Source organism: Macaca mulatta, chromosome 3 (assembly GCF_049350105.2).
Source record: "Macaca mulatta isolate MMU2019108-1 chromosome 3, T2T-MMU8v2.0, whole genome shotgun sequence".
Taxonomy (NCBI): domain Eukaryota; kingdom Metazoa; phylum Chordata; class Mammalia; order Primates; family Cercopithecidae; genus Macaca; species Macaca mulatta.
This window is the reverse complement of record NC_133408.1, coordinates 69,907,310-69,927,059: the sequence shown is the minus strand read 5'-3', so window position 1 is coordinate 69,927,059 and position 19,750 is coordinate 69,907,310. Positions and strand designations below refer to the sequence as shown.

The 19,750-nt window shown below is 36.9% G+C and overlaps 1 protein-coding gene across 4 annotated transcripts in view; it reads left to right on the top strand.

Moving 5' to 3' along the window:
* ZNF92 (zinc finger protein 92) overlaps nt 1-15,439 on the top strand; it is a 137,094-nt gene extending 121,655 nt beyond the window's left edge. For 2 of the 4 annotated variants that reach the window (XM_077996663.1, XM_015133406.3), the window contains one exon: nt 12,639-15,439. In XM_077996663.1, coding sequence (XP_077852789.1) covers nt 12,639-14,173 — 1,535 coding nt within the window. In that variant the 3' untranslated portion in view covers nt 14,174-15,439. Of the gene's footprint in view, nt 1-1,811; nt 1,939-2,732; nt 2,829-12,638 lie in introns of all 4 variants that reach the window. The other 2 variants (XM_001097169.5, XM_015133405.3) reach the window with 2 other exon arrangements.
* Nucleotides 15,440-19,750: the final 4,311 nt, after the last annotated feature.

The following is a 19,750-nucleotide window of genomic DNA, read 5'->3' as shown; positions in this document are numbered from 1 at the left end:
ATTCCCAGCAGTGCTCTGTAACATACTCTTGAGGACATAGTATCTGTTTAATAAACATTGCATTAGTGTATGTGTAAATGTTTTTTTCCAAATGCAGACTTCTTTGGACATTACTGGCCTCTGTTTCCTCTGTAAAGAGCCAGCAAAGAATATACTTTAGGATGAAGATTGGTTGTCTTTATTTGTACCAGAAGTATTTATGTTGTGACGAATGTGCTGAGTGTAAGGGACTCTGTGATGTGCCTGCTTTCTCTAGCTAGTGCTAATAATGAGCGCAGGGGAAGCAACATCAACATCTATAGAGGACTTGTTTAAAATACCCATTCATGGACCCTTTTCAAACCTGCAGAATCACATTATATAGAGTGGGGCCAAAATCACCAAGCGATTTATAAGCTCATCAATGCTTGAGAGATAATACTTAGCTAAGTGTTTATCAGCCCAGGCTTCTAATTAAGATTACGTAGCCAGTTTGCAGAAATCTCTATTTGTGCCCTCCCCACAGGTTCTGTTCTATTGTTCTGGAAGCATCCATATTGCTTGAAGGGCCTCATGTGACTCTAGGTGAGGCCAGAATCTAGTATGAGAGGTTCAAGATACATTCGTGAGTGTTAAGTTCTGTCTTTGCACTAAAGGGCCTGTTCTCCTTGGGTTTGGTAGGGACAAGGCAGAGTGGCCCATATTTCCATTACTTTAGCAAAAATTGCTGGTGTCTGGTAGGAGAGGGCACCTGAGGACAGGAAAGGAGAAACTTATATCTTTATCTCCATAGAGCAGCTTATTTTTCTTGAATCTCTTCTGTTATAAAGGACGGAAATGGGTGGGCTTTTTCTGCAGGTCTTGGACCTTTTGCCTGTGGGTGTGATGGTAGCAGGTAAACAGGTGGTGCCGACACCTTTAAAGGCATATTCTCCAGATTCAGGTGTAATTTCTCCAGAGAATCTCATCTGAGAAGAAATCCTAGAGCAGGAGGAGAAAGATGAAAAAATGGCTATTTTTCAGCTAAAAATGTCTCAGATTAAGAGCTGTGTCCACTGTGCCTCCTGGAATGCCATGTGTTTAGTACTTACAAACCTTTACTTCTCTACTTGTGCTTTTCCTCCCTAATGAGTTTGTTTTAACTACTTTAAAAATTTTTTCATTATAGTCAAGTGTGTGAAAAATTTTTATTTACTTATTTTTGAGACGGAATCTTGCTCTGTCACCCAGGCTGGAGTGCAGTGGCGTGATCTTGGCTCACTGCAATCTCCGCCTCCCAGGTTCAAGCAATTTTCCTACCTCAGCCTCCTAACTAGCTGGGATTACAGGCGCATGCCATCATGTCTGGCTAATTTTTTTCTGACAGGGTTTCACCATGTTGGCAAAAATCATTGGCATTATTGGTGATCTTCTTAGAAATTAAGAAATTCAGACTTTATTCCAGATGTTCTGAAAAAATATATGCATAACAAGATCTTCAGTTTATCATACACATTAAAATTTGAGAGGTCCCTTCTAACTCCACATCTTTTCCATCTGAAACATATACACTCAAAAATGTATGTTTGTGTTCATGCCCTTAATTTTATACTTTATCATCCAGAAAAGTGTCATATATATACTCTCATGTCATTCCCTTTTCTCAGAGTTATATTAGAAAATATTTCTGTATTGAAAATTATTTTATTGGATAATTTCAATCACTCCTGTAAGTCAGAACTTGTTCTCTCTACTCTTTCGTTTCACCTTAAGTCAAATGAAAAATTCTGCCCATGTCCACTTAGTAAACATATGTGTGTTTGTGTGTGTGTGTGTGTGTGTGTGTTTTTCAGGGACCACTGACATTTAGGGATGTGAAAATAGAATTCTCTCTGGAGGAATGGCAATGCCTGGACACTGCACAGCGGAATTTGTATAGAGATGTGATGTTAGAGAACTACAGAAACCTGGTCTTCCTTGGTGAGGATAACTTCAATACATAATTCCTAACGTACTCTAAAGATTTCATTTCTCTTCTTTGTAGAATGTCTTTTGGTAATTTATGCTTTGCATAAATGAGTTTCAGATCCCAGTTTTCAAGAAAACAGATTTGTCAGTGTAGAAAAGAACTTCTTCAAGATGTTTCATTTTGACCTGAACTCTCCACATTCCTGAGCTGATCTTTATCCTTTACTCTAAATTAGTGGTAATTCCAGAAATTTATTGGCATAAAATATTGTTGCTACCACCAATTTTTCATTTAGTAAATTTAGTAGTACTGGGCAGTATTAAGTAAAATTAAAGATCTACAAATGTAGGCCAGGCATGGTGGCTCATGCCTGTAATCCCAGCACTTTGGGAGGCCGAGGTGGGTGGATTACCTAAGGTCAGGAGTTTGAGAGCAGCCTGGCCAACATGGTGAAACCCTTTCTCTACTAAAAATACAAAACTTAGCCAGGCGTGGTGGTGGGCGCCTGTAATCCAACTACTCAGGAGGCTGAGGCAGAATTGCCTGAACCCAAGAGGTGGAGGTTGCAGTGAGCTGAGATCGTGCCATTGCACTCTAGCCTGGGTGACAGAGTGAGGCTCTGTCTCAAAACAAAAAAATCTACAAATTTAAAATATTTTAAAAATATTTAGATATTTGTCATAAATTAGTATTTGGGGATTAATTTACTAGATTAATCTATTACATCTTCTTTACTGAGCATGTTACTATGTTGGTAATTGGAGAATGTGAGCAAGATTTATGTTACTTATTTTTAATAAAACAGGTATTGCTGTCTCTAAGCCAGACCTGATCACCTGGCTGGAGCAAGGAAAAGAACCCTGGAATATGAAGAGACGTGAGATGGTAGACAAAACCCCAGGTAGGTGACAGTTAATACAACAGACGACACAAATGAGAGGTCCAAAAGTCAAGGAGAAGGCCAGTCTTTTTTGAGACGGAGTTTTGCCCTTGTTGTCCAGGCTGGAGTGCAAGGGTGCGATCTCGGCTTACTGCAACCTCTGCCTCCCAGGTTCAAGCGATTCTCCTGCCTCAGCCTCCTAAGCACTGGGATTACAGGCACCCACCACCACGCCTGGCTAATTTTGTATTTTTAGTAGAGATGGGGATTCTCCATGTTGGTCAGGCTGGTCTCAAACTCTCGACCTCAGGTGATCTGCCCGCCTCAGCCTCTCCAAAGTGCTGGTATTTACAGGCGTGAGCCACTGCACCCAGCCTCAGTCTTTACAATGTAATTTGGGAAGTTGTTTCCAAAAAAGAAAGTTTCTGGGAAGCCTCAAACTTTTGTTTTGCTCTCACATAGGGGCATCTTCTGTCTAATGCTTTTAAATTTTCTAAGGTGATCTTCCTTCAAGTTTACAGTGAAAGCCAAAGTCCTTTTCATGGCAATAAGAGACTACACAATCTGACTGCTTTTCCGTTGCTTTTGAGGACACACAAATAACTGCATAATTTTGAGAAACTCTGTTAAACTACTTTTCTTTTTGTTTTTTTGAGATAGAGCTTCGCTCTGTTGCCAGGCTAGAGTGCAGTGGTGCAAGCTTGGCTCACAGCAGCCTCTGCCTCCTGGGTTCAAGCAATTCTCCTGCCTCAGCCTCCCAAGTAGCTGGGATTACAGGCGTGCACCACCACACCCAGCTAATTTTTGTATTTTTAGTAGACATGGGGTTTCTCCACGTTGGCCAGGATGGTCTTGATCTCTTTACCATCGAGATCTCGTGATCTGCCCGCCTCGGCCTCCCAGAGTGCTGAGATTACAGATGTGAGCCACTGTGCCAAGCCCAGAAATATATTATTAATATTATTATTATTTTTCTGAGACGGAGTCTTACTCTGTTGCCCAGGCTGGAGTGCAGTGGTGCAATCTTGGCTCACTGCAAGCTCCGCCTCCTGAGTTCATGCCATTCTCCTGCCTCAGTCTCCTGAGTAACTGGGACTATAGGCGTGAAACGCCACACCCGGCTAATTTTTTGTATTTTTAGTAGAGATGGGGTTTCACCATGTTAGCCAGGATGGAGAAATGTATTGTTTTAATGCTATTACAAATAAGATTGTTTTTTCCTCTGTTATATCAGGTAGCTTATTTTAAGTGTGTGGAACCATAGCTTGTATGTTAATTTTATATTGTGCTGATTTACTGAGTATTAGTTGAGACAGGTATAAATGTTTATGATTTTCTCTGTATAAGATTGTGTGATCTATAAACAGCAACTTTTTACTTATCTGTCTTCAATTTCAATGGCTTTTTAGAACTTTTTAAATTCTTTTGCTACATACTTCCAGTGCTATGTTAAAATAGAAGCATTGACATTGGCACAATATAGTTTTGCATTGGTGTTTGTAAATTTGAAGGAGCAAACACCTCTTCAAGTTTTGATAAACTGGTTTTAGAAGGTAAAAATCTTTTGTTGGGTTCCCAGGGTGATGGGATGCCCTCTGGATTTGTTGTGGAGAGGGGTGTAGCTTGGTCACAAGGCTGCTGGGTCTACACTAGGGTCCACCTTTACTGGCTTGTTACAAGGGGCTTGGGTAATTGTAATTTCCATTTTATTTTTGAACAGACTCCATTTATTTTTTTCCATTTTATTTTTTTCCATTTTATTTTTGAATAGCCTCCAGGACTTTACTCTGTAGGGCAGACAGTAGGGCAGGTTTCTGTAGTCCGGTCTGCATATAGTGGACCTTATATCAGGATGTGGATGAGTATGACTTTCACTGAGTACCAGAGAGGATTTCCCCAGGCCACTGTGTAAGTTTCTGTGTAGATATAACTGGCCATAAACTGTGGCTCAGAGAGTTTGAACTGAGTCATTAAACTGCTTCAGAGACCACAGTAAAGGCCAAGGTCTGCAGGCCCCCCTGCCTGCATGGCTATAAATGGTTATCTTTCTTCAGGCCGCTGGAAGGGCAGGACCTTTTCCAGACTGTGGCTGGGAGAAGTTTGTGATGGTTACAGAGTAAGTTCAGAATTCTTAGTGGGACCAAGTTTGGTGGGCCATTTTCTGGTCTGTAGCCAAGAACAGGAGTCCTTTAGTTTGCCTCCTGAATGAGGGCCTGCTTTCTGAAAACAACACTCCTCAATCTTGGGTTTAGCATTTCACAACTCCCTCCCTGGATCTCAAAGCTCTCTTAAAGGCACTTATTTTTGAGATGAGGTCTTGCTTCATAACCCATTCTGTTCTTGAAATCCTGGCCTGAATCAATTCTCCAACCTTAATGTATAATGTAGCTTTCATTACAGGTGTGAGCCGTGATGCCTGACTCTCTCAAAAGGCATTTTTATGAGGGATGGCTGACGCATTTGCTTGCTATTGGAGGACAGCAAAATAAGGCACCTTTTATTGTCCTATCTTCTGATGTCACTCTTCCTATACATTTTTACTTTGTATTTTCTATTTCAAATTTGTCTGTAGCTTTAGAATCAGACCTTTAGGACAACATGCTAGAATTTACATGTTATGCCTGAAGTAAATTAGATAATTAGTAGGCACTACATAATTACTAAAATAGTTACTTATAAAATTAAGTTTGCTGCAGGCGAAAAGGAATAGTATTTTCATTCACCCACTTTCTTTAGCCTATATCTAAGTAATAACATAATGTGTCCCCCAAATATTTGTTTTATGTATCAAAGGCACTAACTATATTCAACAAAATAAAAATTTTTTCTTTATTTGGCAAACGTAAAGCTATTCTTTGCTTCTAAAGTTGGATTGCAGCAGTTTCACCTTGTGTAAGAATAGCATATATTTAAAACATAAAAATTACCTCAATTTTAAAAAGTGCTTAGTTATTAAAAGTTTTTTATTAGAATCCTCTATGTATGATTATACTGCATTTTCTCTGAAATTTTACTGCCATACATACTTGCCTTCCATGAGTACACAGTTACAGTCAAATATTGCAGTTATCTAGACAAATTCTTTTTAATGGTACATCAATATTGCAAACCAGATTTTATAAGTAAACATTTCTCTTAATGTTTTACAGTTCCATATTACTGTTTATTGTTTAGGTTTCTTTTTTTTTTTTTGAGACGGAGTCTTGCTCTGTCACCCAGGCTGGAGTGCTGTGGCCGGATCTCAGCTCACTGCAAGCTCCGCCTCCCGGGTTCCCGCCATTCTCCTGCCTCAGCCTCCGGAGTAGCTGGGACTACAGGCGCCCGCCACCTCGCCCGGCTAGTTTTTTTTTGTATTTTTTAGTAGAGACGGGGTTTCACCGTGTTCGCCAGGATGGTCTCGATCTCCTGACCTCGTGATCCGCCCGTCTCGGCCTCCCAAAGTGCTGGGATTACAGGCTTGAGCCACCGCGCCCGGCCATATTGTTTAGGTTTCTTATCGGTTTATTTTGTTTCTTGTTTTTACAGTTTTAGCAATTTGCACTACTGTTTGTACACTTTAAGTGAATGTTGGGTTTAACTAAGAAATAAATCAGCCTTATGTCCATCATAGTCTGATTATATATGTGTGTGTTTTTATCTATAAATATGACCTTAATTTTGGTTACAGCATTTCTTGTGTATATTCTTTCTTAGCTGATTTTCAATGGTTGTTTTGTCTAAGTGAGTAGTCCTGGAAATACTCTTCTTTTCACCATGTGTTTAATGATAAATATTACATAATTTCCTTTGGGTAAGAGAGACACTTTTGTAATTTGAAGGTAATTTTTGGAAAGATTTATAATTGTATTTTTTTTTAGTTTTTCTTTTAAAAAGTAATTGTTGTAAAAACACATGACCTAAAATTTACCATCTTAAATCTACTTAAGTTTACATTTCCTGGCCAGGCATGGTGGTGGCTCACATCTGTAATCCTCAGATTTTGGGAGGCCAAGACAGGAGCATCACTTGAGCCCTATTTTTTTTTTTTTTTTTTTTTGAGATGGAGTTTCACTTTTGTTGCCCAGGCTGGAGTACAATGGCGCCATCTTGGCTCACCATAACCTCCGCCTCCTGAGTTCAAGTGATTCTCCTGCCTCAGCCTCTGGAGTAGCTGGGATTACAGGCATGTGCTACCACACCCGGCTAATTTTGTATTTTTAGTAGAGACAGGGTTTCTCCATGTTGGTCAGACTGTTCTCCCCCTCCCAACCTGAGGTGATACGCCCGCCTCAGCCTCCCAAAGTGCTGGGATTACAGGAGTGAGCCACGCGCCTGGCCAGAACCCAAATGTTTGAGGCCAGCTTGGACAACATATGGAGACCCCTTCTCTACCACTTTTTTTTAAAATAGCCAGACATGGTGGTTGTCACCTGTGGTCCCAGCTACTTGGGAGATTGAGGGGAGAGGACTACTTAAGCCTGGAAGTTTGAGGCTGCAGTAAGCCTTAATCGTGCCACTGAACTCCAGCTTGGGTGACAGAGTGAGACCCTGTCTCCAAAAAGCTGTACATTTCAGGCGTGTTAACTATATTCACATCATTATGCAAGACTTCTAGAAATTTTACATTTTGTAAAACTGAAACTCAGTACCCATTAAGCAATAACTGCCCATTTTACCCTCTCTCCAGCCCTTGACAAACACCCTTCCACTTACTGTTTTTATGAGTGTGACTGTTTAAGATAGCTCATATAAGTGGAATCACACAGTATCCATCATTTTCCTACTGGCTTATGTCAGGTGACAAAATATTCTCAAAGTTTATCTTAAAATGTGACAAACATTTTCTTTTTTAAGGCTGAATAATATTCCATTGTATCGATATGTTACATTTTTGGATGTGTTTATAAATCAAGAAGGCAGTTGGGTTGCTTCATCCTTTTGGCTTTTGTGAATACTGGTACATGGATGTTCAAATACATTTTTAAGATCCTATGTTGCATAGTTTGGATATAGATTCATAAATGGGATTACTGTGTTTAATAATAATTCCATTTTTAGTTATTTGAGAAACATATAATATTTTAAAATAATGGCTGCATCCTTGTTTTTCACCAAAAAATAACATGGGTTTTATTTTCATTGCATCATCAACAGATTTGGTGCCTTTTAAAAAATTTTATAGTGGCTGTTCTAACCGGTGTGAGGTGATTTTGTTTTTCATTGTGCTGCTTATGCATTTCTCTACAAATTAGTAATTTTGTCTGTCCTTCAAATGCTTTTTCCCATGTATATATCTCTTGATAAAGATTCAGTTAAAGTTCAATATTACTGAACTTTATATGATAAACTTTATATGGTAAAGTTCAATTTCTTAATTTCTGTTCTTCATACCTTCATTTCTCATCAAGTTATTCAACTTTATTGTTCAGTTTGAAGAGTTGTTTATATATTCTGAATATTAACTCCTATCATATGTGATTTGCAAATATTTTCACTTATTGTGTAGGAGACATTATCACTCTCTTGAATATTTTCTTTGATGTGTAAAAATTTTGAAGTATAGCGTAATTCAATTTTTCTATTCTTTGTTGCTCGTGCATTAATATTGTAAATGGTGCCAAGACCAATATAATGTCTTTCCTCTATATTTTTCCTAAGAGATTTGTTAGTTATTTTTTTATGTCTAAGTGTTTTATTTAAAATAATTTTTGTATATGGTTCAAGGAAAGGATCAGACTTTATAAGTGTTAATATCCAATTTCACCATTTTTTTGAAGAGATTATCTTTCCTCTATTGTGTGCTCATGGCAACTTTGTGGAAGATCATTTGATCATATACAGAAGGGTTCATTTCTAGGCTCTCTGTTCTGTTCTTTCATCTCTTTATCTGTCTTTGTGTCAGTACCACATTGTTTTTGTTATTGTAGCTTTTAATATGTTTTGAAATCAGGAAGTATAATGCCCGTTTGTTCTTTTTCATGGGTGTTTGCATAATTATAGCTTTTAATCAAATTTTTAAAATTTAGACAATATTTATGTTAAAAACTATGTGCTATGGTATTTTTATAGAGATTATGTTGAATTTCTTTACCACTATAGGTTGTACTGACATCTTAAAAAAATGAAGTGTTTTTTTTTGTTTTTTTTTTGAGACCTCGTTTCACTCTTGTTGCCCAGGCCAGAATGCAATGGCTGGTGCGATCTCAGCTCACTGCAACCTCTGCCTCCTGGGTTCAAGCGGTTCTCCTGCCTCAGCCTCCTGAGTAGCTGGGATTATAGGCACCCACCACCATGCCTGGCTAATTTTTGTGTATTTAGTAGAGACGGGGTTTCACCATGTTGGCCAGACTGGTCTCAAACTCCTGACCTCAGGTAATCCACCCGCCTCGGCCTCCCAAAATGCTGGGATTACAGGCATGAGCCACTGTGCCCGGCCCAAAATGAAGTTTTTTGACCCTTGAGCAAAAAAATATGTTGAAGAATGTGTTTTATTTTCACATTTCTTTTATTTCCTAGTTTCTTTCAGTTTTGGTCAGAGAACATACAGTTTATTATTTTGGTCTTAAGTTTATTTATTGTTGTTTCTGAGACAGGCTGGAGTGCAGTGGCATAATTTTGTCTCACTGCAGCCTCAGTCTCCTGGGCTCAAGTGATCCTTTTCCTCAGCCTCCTGAGTAGCTGGGGCTACAGACATGCACTACCATGCCTGGCTAATATTTTGATCATTTGTAGGGACAGGTTCTCACTATGTTGTCCAGGCTGGCCTCAAACTTCTGGCTTTAAGTCATCCTCCCACCTTGAAATCCCAAAGTGTTGGGTTATAAGCATGAGCCCCTGCACCCAGCTAGTATTCTTATGTTAATAAGACTTGATGTATGTCCTAACAGAATACACCAGCTGCAAATAAGAATATTGTGTATTCCCTTGCTTTTGACTAGAAAGTTTTGTACATGTCTGTTAAGCCTAGTTGGTCTATGATATTGATTGGATGTTCACGTTCTCCAAACCTCATGCTGCGATGTAATCCTCAATGTTTGATGTGGGACATGGAGGAAGGTGCTTGGGTCATGGGGGCAAATTCCTTATGAATGGCTTGGCACTCTCCTCTTAGTAATCAAAAAGTATACACTCCATCAATTCAAGTGAGAGCTCATTTATTAAAAGAGTAGATAGATATGGTAACTTAGATTACTGGTAAATTGACCCATTTTACCATTATATAATATCAGTCTTTATCTCTTACTGGTACTTAAAGCATGTATGTTTGATATAATCATGACTACCTCACCCAATTGTGGTTGCTATTTGCATAGATATAGATCTTTTTCATTCTGTTACTTTCAGCCTATTTGACTTAGTGCCAAAATGGATCTCTTTTAGGCAGTATATTACATTCTTTCTTACTTATTTATTTACATATTTATTTCTTTTTGAGATAGGATTTCCTCTGTCAACCAGGCTCGTTTGCAGTGGTGTGATCATGGCAATGAGCTGCAGCCTCAACCTCCCAAATTCAGATGATCTTTTCATTTCAGCCTGTCAAGTAGCTGGTTACAGGCATGTGCCATCATACCCAGCTGGTTTTTTGTATTTTTTGTAGAGACAGGGTTTTCCCATGTTGCTGAGGCTGGTCTCAAACTCCTGCAATCAAGTGATCAGCACACCTTGACCTCCCAAAGTCCTGGGATTACATTTCTTTTTATTAAGTAGTTTAATTTATATTTAAAATGATTTTTTAAAGAAATGATGTTACTATTACCAGTTTCATTGTTGTTTCTTGTGTAGATATGTTTTTTCTCATTTCCTGTTTTACTCCTTAAATTTTTGTTTAATCTCATAGTGACATGCTTTATTTTTTGTTTTGCATAGTTTCTATAAATATTATCTTCGTAATCATCTTGAAAAAGGAAATTATAAAAAACATCTTAAAACAGTTTCTAGTTTGTTACTAATATTACAAATTATTTTATATTGTGTTTCTATTAACAGATTTATTCAGATTCATATTTTGTTTTTTGTATTCTATAGAAGAACTTTAAGGGTTTGATGCTCCATCATTATGATAGTAAAGAATTCTATGTTTGTCTATATTTACATTTAATAGAGAGCTTTTTATTTATATATGGTTTTCTGATGCTGTCCAGCATTATTTTATTTTTCAACATAATGGACTCATTTTAGCATTTCTCTTTTTGTATATGCAGTGTCTCACTATGTTGCTCAGGCTGCTCTTGAACTCCTGGTCTCAAGTGATCTGATTGCCTTGGTCCCCTAAAGCTGTAGGATTTCAGGCATGAGCCATGGTGCCTGCTCACCATGTAGCATTTCTTATAGGACTGTGCAAGGGATAATTAACACCCTTACCTTTTATTTTGGAAAATCTATTTTTTTCTTGTTTTTAAAGTAAAACGATTTCTAACCGAGTGTTATTGGTTAGGAATATTTTTTCTCTTATTACGTCAAAATTTGGAAAGTTCTCAGACTTTTTTATCTTCAAGTATCCTCTGTACTACTTTTTTTTCTATATTCTTCTAAGATTTCTTCCATGAATATATTGATTTAGTTGATGGTGTCCAATAATTTTACATTCTGTGTTTTAATTTTGTTTTGGACTTTGACTACATCACTCAGTTTCTTTATGGCCTGCAAAATTTTTGTTGACAGTTCACTGGTTATCTCATAAGACTATGCATATAAATGACATATTACTTCTGTCTTACAGCTCCCAAGGCTCTCTTCTTGTCTGTAACTTCTGTAATTGTGCTTATATATGTGTTATAAGTATCTTTGTGTATATCCTAGTTTGTCTAGCTTCTTCATTTTTTATTTTATGATTTTTAGTTACTGTTTTTTCTTGTATTTTTTACCTCTACAATTTCTGAAGGGGTGTTGATATTTTGAATATTTTTGTTGTTATCCTCATTTGTCTGATTTTCAAAAATCATCTGTGTTTCTATTTCACTCATGGAATATTATTCAATTTATTTTCAATTTCTTTAATTTATAACTTTATTTTTTATGGTTGCTTTCTAAAAATTTTATAATTTTTTGACGGGGCCATGTTGCCCTAATATTTTGTATACATTGTAATCTTTGATTGAGATTTGGACATTAAAAAAAAGCTGCCTGTTACAATCTTTATTATGTAGCCTTGTCCTGGCATAATCTTAAACCAGTTGTCTTGGCTAGAGATTCCCTGAGTCTCTCAAACATGTTCTTAGGATGTATCTTGTCTGAAATTTTGTGTTTACTTTTTAGTTAAAGGAATTGATTTGTGTTTTTTGATAAGTTAGGAATCAGTTGCTACACGTTTGTTGTCTGTAGTGCTGCTGCATTCTCTCTGCTGCTATAATGTTTACCTTTGATCTCAGCAAACTGTCATTCCAAAGTATACCACCATTTCTTTCAGCGCTTTATGGCATGGGAGACAGAAACCAGTGTCTAAAAAGGCCCCTAGAGGCGAGAAATAAAGATGTATGTGCCAGTATTCTTGTCTTCTAAAAAAGAAACCAGGAATTGGCAATTTACTGCTAAAGGCACTGGGTTATTGAGGAGCAGGAAGAGCTATGTTGTGTAAACATAACACAGTTTTCTTTTCCTTCTATGTAGCCCTTTGCATTGTTCTCACCTGGGGCACTGTACACATTTAACTCATTTATAACTTTTCCACAAATGTATTTTGGTCAGTATGTTTTTATTACGTTTATATTTCTATAAGGAATTAGGGCCTGTAATATTTTGCTGTGCCATCTTGCTTATGTTGTAGTTTGTATAATTTTATAGGTTCAATTTGTAAAGTATATTCATCTGAGTCTAGTAAGTGAAGTAACTTGTTATTTTAATTTTTTTCAGTTATGTGTTCTCATTTTACCCAAGATGTTTGGCCAGAGCAGAGCATAAAAGATTCTTTCCAAAAAGTGATACTGAGAACATGTGGAAAGTATGGACATGAGAATTTACAGCTAAGAAAAGACCATAAAAGTGTGGATGCATGTAAGGTGTACAAAGGAGGTTATAATGGACTTAACCAATGTTTGACAACTACTGAGAGCAAAATATTTCAGTGTGATAAATATGTGAAAGTCTTTCATAAATTTTCAAATGTAAATAGAAGTAAGATAAGACATACTGGAAAGAAACCTTTCAAATGTAAAAACCGTGGCAAATCATTTTGCATGCTTTCACAATTAACTCAACATAAGAAAATTCATACTAGAGAGTATTCTTACAAATGTGAAGAATGTGGTAAGGCCTTTAACTGGTCCTCAACACTTACTAAACATAAGATAATTCATACTGGAGAAAAACCCTACAAATGTGAAGAATGTGGCAAAGCTTTTAACCGGTCCTCAAATCTTACTAAACATAAGATAATTCATACTGGAGAAAAACCCTACAAATGTGAAGAATGTGGCAAAGCTTTTAACCGGTCCTCAACCCTTACTAAACATAAAAGAATTCATACAGAAGAGAAACCCTACAAATGTGAAGAATGTGGCAAGGCCTTTAACCAGTTCTCGATTCTTAATAAACATAAGAGAATTCATATGGAAGATAAACCCTACAAATGTGAAGAATGTGGCAAAGCCTTTAGAGTATTCTCAATTCTTAAAAAACATAAGATAATTCATACTGGAGAAAAACCGTTCAAATGTGAAGAATGTGGCAAAGCCTTTAACCAGTTCTCAAACCTTACTAAACATAAGATAATTCATACTGGAGAGAAACCCTACAAATGTGATGAATGTGGCAAAGCCTTTAACCAGTCCTCAACCCTTACTAAACATAAAAGAATTCATACTGGAGAAAAACCCTACAAATGTGAAGAATGTGGCAAAGCTTTTAAACAGTCCTCAACCCTTACTGAACATAAGATAATTCATACTGGAGAGAAACCCTACAAATGTGAAGAATGTGGCAAGGCCTTTAGCTGGTCCTCAGCTTTTACTAAACATAAGAGAAATCATATGGAAGATAAACCATACAAATGTGAAGAATGTGGCAAAGCCTTTAGTGTATTCTCAACCCTTACTAAACATAAAATAATTCATACTAGAGAAAAACCCTACAAATGTGAAGAATGTGGCAAAGCCTTTAACCAGTCCTCAATTTTTACTAAACATAAGATAAATCATACTGAAGGGAAATCCTACAAATGTGAAAAATGTGGCAATGCTTTTAACCAGTCCTCAAACCTTACTGCACATAAAATAGTTTATACTGGAGAGAAACCCTACAAATATGAAGAATGTGACAAAGCCTTTAACAACTTCTCAACCCTTATTACACATCAGATAATTTATACTGGAGAGAAACCCTACAAACATGAATGTGGCAGAGCCTTTAACAAATCCTCAAATTATACTAAAGAGAAACTACAAACCTGAAAGATGTGAGAGTGATTTTGACTACATCTCAAACTTTTCTAAACATAAACCATACTGGTGCCCTAGAAATGTGAGGAATGTGACAAAGCCTTTAAATGGTTGTCACACTTGATTGTAGGTAAGATAATTTATAATGGAGAAAAATCCTACAAGTATGAAGAATGTGGCAAACTTTTAACCAATCCTCACACCTTATTGCACAGGAAAGCATTTATACTTGAGAAAAATTCTATAAAGAATATGGAAAAGCCATTTATATCTGCTCACATCTGAACATCAGAGTGTTAATACTTAATAAAATGCAGTTACTGTCAAAAGATCTTTCAGAAAATATAAGCCTTTAACATGAGGAAGAGTATTCTTAAGACAAACATTGCAAATAGAGGGTTGTAGTACCTTTACGTTTGTGATAGATCTTATTGTACACATTTTGTGCCAGAGGAAAACCCTAAAGCATTAGTTGCTCAAACTGTTCAACATCAGGGAGTTTTATATTGGAGAAAAACCCTGCAAATGTAATAAATATGGAAAAACATTTTTTTAAAAAACTACAGCTTGGAAAACAGTTCATTCTAAAATATATTTTTGCAGATGCAGTAAATATGAAAAATATTTAATCCAAAATTAAGTCTATGTAAATATCAGAGAATTCACAGTGGAAATCATAAGGCATGAGGCACTGACACTTCAGACATTACACTAAATTAGAGTGTTGGGTATAGGAAATTCAAAACTAGAATTTTGTTAGATAAGTTATTTATATATAACTTTAAAAGAAGTGGAAGAGTTTTTGGAGATTTATAATTACATTCAAAGTATACTTTTTTCTTGAAAAAAATTACAGATTATTTGAAAAGCAATTAATAATGTAATTTAACTCTCAAATTCATGTTTTTCTTCATTCCTATTGTATTCACATGTGAAATCAAGTGATCAGTTGTTGCTGAATCAGAGATATGAGAGATTCTTTTTTAAAGGTGGGCATTATTTATGCCCCTTTCTATGGAAGAGTAAGAAAATTAAAATATAAGATGCATGAGGAAAATGTAGAGATGCTCTTTGTGGTTAACTTAGAATATTAAGTGCTGCTTGAGGTACATGTTTAGACTAATATTCTTTTGCAGTATAGTGAGAAAACATTTTCAGTTAGAATTAGTGTATAATTTTGTTGATTGTGCTTTTATGTAATAAAATGCAGTACTTTAAAAAAATTGATTGTGTGTGAACTTAATTTTGTAATTAAACATTTTTTTTTTAACATGCTAAGACTTGTGTATTTGATGAAGTGTTATTTTGCCACTGACTTTTACCTATCCCACGTTACTCAAGGGTGTGAGGTAAAAGATGGTAACAGTATATTATTTGGTAACATAGTGGACTTACCTCTCTAGTAATCTTTTCCAGTGGCTTAAACTGCAAATACATTAAAGAATAGTGTTCCCATAGGTTAAATTTTTATCTTTTTAAAATTTAAATTTATTTTTCTTAATATTTGTGGGTACATAGTGTATGTATTTATGCCATATATGCCATATTTTGATACAGACATACAATATGTAATAATGACATCAGAGTAAATGAGGTATTCACCTCTAGCATTTTATTCTTTGTATTACAGACAATCCAGTTCTATCTACACTTTTATTTATTTTAAAATGTACAATTGTTATTGACTACAGGGTCATTTTTATGGTCATAATAATAATTATACAGAAGTAAAAATAAAATCCATATTTCTGAGACCTAAATTTTATTTTTAAAAATTTGTTTTGTATTTTACTTTGAACATGTGGCCTCTGTGCCTGCAAACGCACACAGACGTTTAGTTTTGATTTACATAAAGATATATTACTGAAAAAATAAAGCTTAGGTATAAGAAAATTATGAAGTATGTTTTTGTAAGTATGAATTTCTATTTTCAGAAGAAACTGAGAAAGCATTAATAAGGTGACTACTAGAAAACTAAAAACCTCAAATATGTGTAAGGCAAATCTATATGCTGCTTTGTATTGAATTCATGACTATAAGATCTTAGGGCTTATGGTTCATAACCTCCCCAGGCAATTTCTCTGTTTTACTTGCCTGGTACTCATGCGAGACCCATAATTTTTCTGTTTCTTATAATGTGTTTTATAGTTTTTGAAGTATTTATTATGTGAGCTCATCAGGGATTATAAATTATTTTTATAAAATTGCACACAAAAATAACTTTTAGATGTAATTCCACAATTAGTGTATTTTATTTAGTTAGAACATTCCATTTTGTTATTTTACTTGGAGAACCCTATATAAGTCTCCCTTTTTGGTTTTTTTTTTTTTGGGATGGAATTTTGCTCTTGTTGCCTAGGATGGAGCGCAGTGGCATGATCTTGGCTCACCGCAGCCTCCGCCTCCTGGGTTCCAATGATTCTCCTGCCTCGGCCTCCAGAGTAGCTGGGATTACAGGCACGTGCCACCATGCCTGGCTAATTTTGTTTTAGTAGAGAGAGGGTTTCTCCATGTTGGTCAGGTTGGCCTCGAACTCCCGACCTCAGGTGATTCACCTGCCTTGGTCTCCCAAAGTGCTGGGATTACAGGCGTGAGCCACTGCACCCAGCGGTAAGCCTACTTTTAGTTATTGCTGCTTCCAGATTTTGTTCTGTTTGAGACGTAGGCTTGGTCTTGTTGCCCAGGCTGGAGTGCAATGGCACGATTTTGGCTCACACAACTTCCACCTCCCGGGTTCAAGCAGTTCTACCTCAGCCTCCTGAGTAACTGGGATTACAGGTGCCCACCACCACACCCTGCTAATTTTTGTATTTTTAGTAGAGACAGGGTTTGGCCTTGTTGGCCAGGGTCGTCTTGAACTGACCTCGTGATCCGCCTGCCTTGGCCTCCCGAAATGCTGGGATTACAAACATGAGCCACCGCGCCCAACTGCTTTCAGATTTTTTAATTGACAAGTAAATTTATGTATTGAGCCAATTTGTTAGGGTATGTACTAGGGAGGCTTCATAAGTCAGGATTTTTTTTTTTTTTTTTTTTTTTTTTTGAGACAGTCTCGCACTGTTTCCTAGGCGGGAGTGCAGTGGCGCGATCTTGGTTCACTGCAACCTCTGCATCCCAGGTTCAAGCGATTCTCCTGCCTCAGCCTCCCAAGTAGCTGGGATTACAGGCACCCACCACCAAGCCCAGCTAATTTTTTGTATTTTTAGTAGAGACGAGGTTTCACTGTGTTGGCCAGGCTGGTCTCAAACACCTGACCTCGTGATCTGCCCCCCTTGGCCTCCCAAAGTGCTGGGATTACAGGCGTGAGCCACTGCGCCCGACCAGGATGTTTTTATATATGAATGCAGCAAACAAACATGACAGTGCTTGCTGTATAACAGATGCTTAATGATAACCCATAAGTACACTCTGTCTTGGCTTACTGCAACCTCTGCCTTCCAGGTTCAAGCAATTCTTCTGTCTCAGCTGCTGGAGTAGTTGGGTCTACAGACACACATCATTACACCGGGCTAATTTTTTGTGTTTTTAGTACAGATGGGGTTTCACCATGTTGGCTAGGGCCTGGTCTTGAACTCCCGATCTTAAGTGATCTGCCCACCTCAGCCTCTAAAAGCACTGGGATTACATGCATGAGCCACTGTGCTCAGCCTTCAATGCCATTTTTTATAGATTTAGAAGAAGTAACTATTTTAAAATTCATATGGAAGGATAAAAGAGCCCAAATAGCCACAGCAAGTTTAAACAAAAACAATAAACCTGGAGGTCTCATATTACCCAACTTCAAATTGTACTACAAGCTACAGTAACCAGTACAGCATAGTTCTGGTACAAAAAAATATATATATAGGCTAATGAAACAGAGGAGAGAGCCCAGAAAAAAAGCTACACTTCTACAATCAACTTATTTGTGACAAAGTCAACGAAATAAACCAAGGGAAATAACCCCCTATCCAATAAATGGTACAGGGGAAAACTGGACCCCTACCTCTCACCATATAAAAAATGTAACTCAAGATAGATTAAAGACTTGACAGTGAGACTAAACTATAAAAATCCTAGAACACTTAGAAAGTACTTCACTAGACTTTGGCCTCTAGAAAGAATTTATGACTAACACCTTAAACATGAGTGCAAAAAATAAATAAATGGAAGTTGACACCTAATTAAAGAGCTTCTGCACAGCAAAATAAATTATCGACAAACAGACAATCTACAGTATGAAATAAGAGATTTGCAAACTGAATACAACAAGGGATTAATATATATGATCTATAAGAAATTTAATTTTTAAAAGCAGACAAATGATATATAAATAGGCACTTCTCAAAGGAAAACATAAAAGCTGCCAAAAAAAACCAAATTGGCCAGAGTGGGGGTTCATGCCTATAATCTCAGCACTTTGGGAGGCTGAGGCAGAAGGATCACATGAGGCCAGGAGTTTAAGACCAGCCTGGCCAACATAGTGAAACCCCATCTGTACTTAAAATATGAAACTTACCAGGTGTGTTTGTGCATGCCTGTAGTCCCAGCTACTCAGGAGGCTGAGGCAGAAAGATCACATGAGGCAAGGAGTTCAAGACCAGCCTGGCCAACATAGTGAAGCCCCGTCTATACTTAATATACAAAACTTAGCCAGGTGTGTTGGTCCATGCCTGTGGTCCCAGCTACTCAGGAAGCTGAGGCACAAGAATCACTTGAACCCAGGAAGCAGAGGCTGCAGTGAGCTGAGATTCTACCATTTCACTCAAACCTGGGTGACAGAGTGAGACTCTGTCTCAAAAAAAAAAAAAAAAAAAAAAAGGTTGCTCAACTTTCCTAATAATCAGAGAGGTGTAAATCAAAATGACAACGTGATACCATCCCACACCAGTTAGAATGGCTGTTATTAAAATTAAAAAAAAAAAATGTTGAAGTCGTGAAAGAAAGGAAATTTGTATACACTTTTAGAAATGCAAATTAGTTCAGCCTTAGTGGAAAGCAGTTTGGAGATTTCTCAAAGAACTAAAAATACAACTGCCATTTGACCTATCAACCCCATTACTGGGTATTTACCCAAAGGAAAAGAAATTATTTTATCAAAAAAGACACCTGCACTCACATGTTTATTGTAGCACTATTTATAAATAGCAAAGACATAGAATTAAACTAGGAACCCATGAATCTTAGACTGGATAAGAAAAATGAGATACTTATACACCATGCAATACTATACAGTCACAGAAAAAAATGAAGTAATGTCCTTTCAGCAACATAGATGCAGCAGAAGATCATTATTCTAAGCAAGTTAACTCAGAACAGAAAAATACCACATGTTCTCACTTATAAGTGGGAGCTAAACATGGGGTGCACATGGAAACAAAGATGGAAAAATAAACACTGGGAATTCTAAGAAGGAAGGAAGGAAGGAAGACAAACATTGAAAAACCACTTACCAGGTATGATGTACATACACTACTTGAGCAATGAAATTATTCAGTGTCCACCAAACATCAACGTCATGCAATATACCTGTGTTACAAATCTGCATATGTACCCCTTGAATCTAAAGTAAAAATAATGAAATATTCTGTGGTGTATAATGACATATTG